Genomic DNA, 6,897 nt, shown 5'->3' with positions numbered 1-6,897 from the left:
CCGAAGGGCCTGTTTCAGTGCTGTATCTCTAAAAAAAAAAAAAAAAAAAAAAAAAAAACCATACCCCAGCACCTTCAGGTCGTCTGACCGAATGGTGAAGGGGACAAAGGATCGGTCAGCTGAGTTCCCAAAGAACATGGCCTCGCTATTGCCGTATTTAACATTGGCTCCCGAGGCCAATTTGAGCTGGTCACTGATGCTCATCAGTCTGCGCACAGGCAGCGGGTTCAAGCAGAAAACGGCGACGTCATTCATGTACAGGGAGGTTTTAACCTGAGTGCCTCCACTGCCTGGGATTGTTACCCTTCTGATACTCGCATTCTTCCTAATAGACTCAGAAAAGGGTTCAATACAGCAAACAAACAAGACAGGGGAGAGAGGACAGCCCTGTCTGACTCCAGATTGGATTGAGAAACTTTCTGATTCCCACCCATTGATTGAGACTGCGCTACTGATGTTTGTGCAGAGCAGTTTGATCCAATTGCAGATTCCCTCCCCAAACCCCATTTTGGAAAGTACGTCCATCATGTAGGTGTGCGATATCCTGTCAAAAGCCTTCTCCTGGGCCAGGCTGATGAGGCAGGTGTCCACCCTCCTGTCCCGTACATAGGTGATCGTATCCCTGAGTAGCGCGAGACTATGAGAGATCTTCCTGCCTGGTATAGTACAGGTCTGATCAGGGTGAATCACCAACTCCAGAGCAGACTTGACTCGACAGGCGATGACTTTTGACAGAATCTTGTAGTCGATGTTAAGCAGTGAGATGGGCCGCCAATTTCTGATTTCTGCCCCCTCCCCATTCCGCTTGTAGATGAGGGTGATGATGCCTTTCCTCATGGATTCTAATATGCTGCCAGCCAGGACCATACTCTGGTATACTGCCAGACTTTTATTTTAAATTTCCAAAATATACTTTATTCATAAAAATCTGTAAAAATTACATTCCCAAACAGTTTAAAACAGCACCAAGTCAAAAAATACAAACAGTGCAAAGGTGATCAGTTTCCTTCTATACAATCACGAGTTGCCTCACAACTCGTCCATTTCATTGTCATGCCATATACATTTCTACATTTACAGCACACAAAATTTTCCCGATACGGTTCGAGGGGTTTCCCATGGATCCAGCCCCTCCGCTCAGCTTGGTGGGGGGACCTTACACTGTGGTCTTTCCCCATTGAGCCTTTGCTGCGGCTGCCCCAAGCTTTAGTGCGTCCCTCAGCACGTAGTCCTGGACCTTGGAATGTGCCAGTCTGCAACATTCGCTGGTGGACAACTCTTTGCGCTGGAAGACCAGCAAGTTTCGGTCAGACCAAAGGGCATCTTTCACCAAATTGATAGTCCTCCAGCAGCAGTTGATGTTTGTCTCGGTGTGCGTCCCTGGGAACAGCCCGTAGAGCACAGACTCCTGTGTTACAGAGCTGCTTGGGATGAACCTCGACAAAAACCACTGCATCCCTTTCCACACCTGCTTTGCAAAGACACATTCCAGGAGGAGGTGGGCGACCGTATTTTCCCCACAACAGCCATCATGATAATTCTTGCCTCAAATCAGTGCACAACAAAAGAGACTGATTCCGTCAGCTTCCTTTTTTTTTCCAGGCCGCCCGGACCTGGCTGAGAAAGGCAGAGTGAGAGCAGGGAGGGGAGGAGACAAGGGTGAAGATTAAACAGAGAGCGAGAGGGAAGGAGACACCCAGAGTGACAGACAGAGAGAGAACGGCCCCTCATCTTTCAGCTCCACCTCCAGTTTCCTCCGGGTTGCCAATTTCAAACCCTTTATTAACAGTTGAACCGAAACCCAGCTCTCCACGCAAACCCTTCCAGACTCGACCTTCATAGTCAAGGCTTTCCAGAAAGCCAGAGTTTTTAACTATGGTCCCACTACAATTAACACTCAGTAATATTCCCACCTAAGCATAGTCCATTCTATACTAAGAAACCTCGTCAGTAACATCACCATTTCCACACACATCCGCTTCCAGCAGTTTACAGCACCTTACTGCAGCTGTTTGGGGAATCTCCTGTGTTAAGATTGGAGTTGGAAAGCGGCCTTTACCCGGCAGTGTTATTGTCTCACACTGAATCTGTTAGACATCCTGTTCTCTTTATTGTGAGAGAGAAAGCACGGATTTAGGAAATGTTCATTTGAAATGATCTCTGTTAAGAACGAGCCCGGCCGTGGGACAGGTATTCCAGTGCAAAGAGCTGTCTATGACCGAGTGTTGCAGACTGGCACATTCCATCATTCAAGACTATGTGCTGTGGGATGGCATTGAAGCTTGGGGAAGCCACCATGGAGTCTCAATAGAAAGGTGACAGTCTAAGGCCCTAGTACAGCGAGGGGCTGGAACCTGTGTAAAACCCCTCGGGCTGTGTGCACCAGAGAATGTTTGATGTGTAATGTAAATACTGTAAATATAAACTGTGCAGGCAGGGATAGTGAGATACCTCATGTACATTATTGAAGGAAACTGATCTGTATTGCACCTTATGTAATATTAAAATTGAACTGCTTTGCAATGTAATTGCACAAATTATATGAATAAATTACATTTTGTGCAAAAGAAAGCAGCTTTTCTGTCAACACACACCTTGTCTCAGGGCACAACTTTCCTGTGATCTTGTCACACCCAACTTCGCTCTATATCTTCTGACACACACACTTTACAGTCTGTCATTTCCAAAAACAAGCATTCTAAAATCAAAAGACCTTTTGTTTATTTCTCCTTTCTTTTCATTTCTCCTCTATTCTTCTCAATCACTCCCTTCAACAGTCCTATTCAGATCAAGGTGGAATGTGAATAGTGTCACAACTCACCTCTGACACTATTATTACCCTTCTCTTTTCTTGTCTTATTCAATGGGAAAGTTTTATTCACCAGTCTGTTGCTGTTTTACACTCTTGCCATACCATTTGGTATTGCATCCATCTGAATTCTGTGCTTTCATGGCCTTATATATCTTTTCCTCTTCTGGATGATTTGTTTGCTTCAGTTCCATTCAACCAGGCTGGACCACAGGGAAGCTTAGAACAAAGAACAAAGAACAGTACAGCACAGGAACAGGCCATTCGGCCCTCCAAGCCTGCGCCGATCTTGATGCCTGCCTAAACTAACACCTTCTGCACTTCCGTAGCCCATATCCCTCTATTCCCTTCCAATTCATGTATTTGTCAAGATGTCTCTTAAACGTCGCTATCGTATCTGCTTCCACCACCTCCCCTGGCGGCAAGTTCCAGGCACTCACCATCCTCTGTGTAAAAAACATGCCTCGCACATCCCCTCTAAACTTTGCCCCTCGCACCTTAAACCTATGTCCTCTAATAACAGACTCTTCCACCCTGGGAAAAGGCTTCTGACTATCCACTCTGTCCATGCCGCTCATAACTTTGTAAACCTCTATCATGTCGCCCCTTCACCTCCGTCGTTCCAGTGAAAACAATCCGAGTTTTTCCAACCTCTCCTCATAGCTAATGCCCTCCAGACCAGGCAACATCCTGGTAAACCTCCTCTGTACCCTCTCCAAAGCCTCCACGTCCTTCTGGTAGTGTGGCGACCAGAATTGCATGCAATATTCTAAGTGTGGCCTAACTAAGGTTCTGTACAGCTGCAACATGACTTGCCCATTTTTATACTCTATGCCCCGACCGATGAAGGCAAGCATGCCGTATGCCTTCTTGACTACCTTATCCACCTGCGTTGTCACTTTCAGTGACCTTTGCCTTGGGTGGGTCCACGTTGATCCATTACATTCAGAATCACCTCCTTGAAATAACTCCATAGTACAACTACAGTAACCACACAGAATCTGCTTCAAACACTCCTGCACATTTTATCTGTTCTGACTGTCAACACCTCCAGCTCTTTTGTTTAAGTGGAACCCATCAGGTTTGTATAGGCTCCTTCTATTCTGAAAGCTGTAGCACTGGTTCAGGGAATTCAGCCCTGTTTCTCTACTTTCAAGGCTCAGCCATGCTTGATCTGCATCGTAATTGCTTTTATTGCAATGTTACAAGACCTCCAATCCTCTGGAAAACGATGGTCAGACCTTCCACTATTTCTTCCCTGGCTTCATTCAACAGCCTGAGGTACATTTCATCTGGTCCTGGTGATTTATCCACATTCAAGGATGTTCATCCAATTAAGACTTCCTCTCTCCTGCAGTTATCACGTCCAATACTTCACACTCCTCCTCCTTCATAACAATATCTGCATCACCCCCTCATTTGAGAAGACAGTAAACTATTCATTCAGGATATTGGCAACATCTTCCACCCCGATACAAAGGTTACATTTTTGATCTTTTCTGTGCCCTGCTGTTTGCTTCGTTGCCTCTTACTCTAACGTTTTGATGCAACATCTTTGGGTCCATTGTTATTTTGCTTGTCCATGTTCTTTCCTGTTCTCTCTTTACTCTTCACCGCTGCTCCCAAACGCCTCCAGTGCAGTCAAAATACAAGGTGTCAGAAGTGGGATTTGAACCCACGCCTCCCATAGAAACTGCGACCTAAACGCAGCGCCTTAGACCGCTCGGCCATCCTGACCGCCTATTGGCTATTATTAATGCTAAGGAAATTAACCATTCTTTGTGAAGGTATTTGTGAGATTGAGGAAATGTCTGGAAGAGGAAAGACCAGCGGGAAAGCTCGGGCCAAGGCCAAGTCTCGCTCCTCCCGGGCTGGACTGCAGTTCCCGGTGGGCCGTGTTCACAGGCTCCTGAGAAAGGGTAACTATGCTGAGCGTGTGGGTGCCGGAGCCCCGGTCTATCTGGCTGCTGTGCTCGAGTATCTGACCGCTGAAATCCTCGAGCTGGCCGGCAACGCGGCCCGGGACAACAAGAAGACCCGCATCATTCCCAGACACCTGCAACTGCCCGTCCGCAACGACGAGGAGCTCAACAAGCTGCTGGGAGGAGTGACCACCGCTCAGGGCGGGGTGCTGCCTAATATCCAGGCCTTGCTGCTGCCCAAGAAAACCAGCGCTCAGAGCTCCCAGAAAAAGTAAAGCGGCCAAAATGTCATCAAATAAACCAAAGGCTCTTTTCAGAGCCACCCACAGTCTCTGTGAAAGCACTGATTACTGTCAGGAGGGAATCAGAGATGGAGTTATTGTAACCGTGGATTGACCTGTTTCACATCTGTCCAGGTGTCTTTTCAGTTCCCTCTCTGGATTTCGCTCTGTTTCTCTGCTCACACATCTCCCCCTCCAGTTAAGTGAAGAAGTGAACTACAGGGTGTAGAATCAGCAATTCAATAAATCCCGCTGCCTTCGATTTTATAAATCCCAAGAGCATCCCGGTACATTAACGGGAACTGGTTCGGAGCTGATCAATTAATTTAATAAAGAAAGTGTCCGGGTTAATTCTCTGTTTTTCATTTGGACAGTTTGAATTGTGTTTTTTTTTCTCTCTGGTGATCTGAGCGCCGCTTCTCAATGAAAATCTGCACCCAGAACAGAGTAAATGCAGGAAGAAAGAGGCCATTCTCGGGCTGTGTGTTTCTCTCCTGACCTGATCTGTTTAGACCGCACTGTTCCCAGAGGACGGAATCAGTGAGAGTTGTGCACACACAGGAGCTGAGTCCACTGCAGCGCTTTAACATGTACCTTCTCCCCAGCCCTCCCTCTTCTCCGGACACAAAGTTGTTTGTTCCCCCGGCGACGGGATAGAGTCGGGGATCCTCTCCCCGCAGTGTCAGTGGCTGCAGCCCCGGGGAACTGGCGGTTTCAGTCAGAGTGACCGAGCTACCTTATAGGACTCTCCCCCTGAATTTGTGAACTGAGACTGCACCGAACACATCTCCAGTTAGAGTGAGGGCCGGACATCCTTCTGTTTTATTACAGAGAGTGGGGAAAGGGCTGGGTGGAGGGGAGTCACCAGGGATCCTGGATTTGCTCCAAATCATTTCCATGTGGAATCTGCAGGCGGGGCCGGGACAGGGATCATTTGATCAGGGGATCAGCTCTTTCCTGAGAGATGTGGGTGGCTCTGAGAAGAGCCTTTGTGTTCAGATGTTTACAAGTTTCCCACGCTCTTTCACTTCTTTCCAGACCCTGCTTTCTGAGCCTTCGCTGCTTTCGGCTTGACCTTGCTCTTCCATGTCTGCACTTTCTTCAGCGCCTTTCCGCCCGCCGCACTCTTGCCTTTTTTGACCTTCTTCGCAGGAGACTTTTTCTGAAGCGTTGCTTTCTTCACCGCCTTATTTGGCGTTGCCGCCGCCTTGCTGCTCGTTTTCTTGGCTGTTACTTTCTTTGTTGTCACTTTCTTGGCTGCTGGTTTCTTCACCAATGATTTCTTGTCTGCTGGTTTCTAACGAAGGATTTCTTGGTTGCTGGTTTCTTCACTAAAGATTTCTTGTCTGCTGGTTTCTTCACTGAAGATTTCTTGTCGGCTGGTTTCTTCGCTAAAGATTTCTTGTCTGCTGGTTTCTTCACTAAAGATTTCTTGTCTGCTGGTTTCTTCACCTTCTTTCCCACTTTTCCCTGGGTTTTCCTTCTTGCTGATTTTGAAGGAGCCGGAGGCTCCCTGTCCCTTGCTCTGCACCAGGGAGCCTTTGTTCACATTCCTCTTGATACTTTGCTTGATCTGGGTCCTGAGCTTCTCCACATCGACACCGCTGCTACCCAGAGCCTTCTTTATGGCGGACAGGGACATCCCCTTGCGATCGCTGAAAGCTGGCACAATCTTGAGGATCTGTTCGCCCAACGGGAGACCGGCTGGCTTGTTCCGGGGAGCCGCCTTCTTCTTCTTGGGGGTCTTGACTTGGGCGGCGGCGGCGGCTGGAGGAGCCGTTTAGGCGGCTGCACGATCGGTTATGTCCGGGACTCTGCACAAATTCTCTCTGTCAATGTGAACTGGGTCAGAAATGAAGCCGGTGATGGCGGCACAGAGCAACTT

At 47.9% G+C, this 6,897-nt stretch overlaps 1 protein-coding gene and 1 non-coding gene across 2 annotated transcripts; one reads left to right on the top strand and one right to left on the bottom strand.

Annotated features, from left to right (window-relative positions):
• Window positions 1-4,463: 4,463 nt before the first annotated feature.
• trnal-uag (transfer RNA leucine (anticodon UAG)) lies at window positions 4,464-4,546 on the bottom strand. The gene has a single exon. It is a non-coding gene; the product is annotated as a tRNA-Leu (tRNA).
• Window positions 4,547-4,616: 70 nt separating this feature from the next.
• LOC137363721 (histone H2A-like) lies at window positions 4,617-4,973 on the top strand (the record flags this gene model as incomplete). Its single annotated transcript, XM_068027325.1, has 1 exon — window positions 4,617-4,973. A coding segment is annotated over exon 1 (357 nt), but the record flags the coding sequence as incomplete, so codon positions are not given.
• Between the last annotated feature and the right edge of the window lie 1,924 nt (window positions 4,974-6,897).

Source organism: Heterodontus francisci, unplaced genomic scaffold, assembly GCF_036365525.1.
Source record: "Heterodontus francisci isolate sHetFra1 unplaced genomic scaffold, sHetFra1.hap1 HAP1_SCAFFOLD_330, whole genome shotgun sequence".
Taxonomy (NCBI): Eukaryota; Metazoa; Chordata; class Chondrichthyes; order Heterodontiformes; family Heterodontidae; genus Heterodontus; species Heterodontus francisci.
Note: the sequence above shows the minus strand (reverse complement) of the source record. Positions and strands in the feature narration are given on the sequence as shown.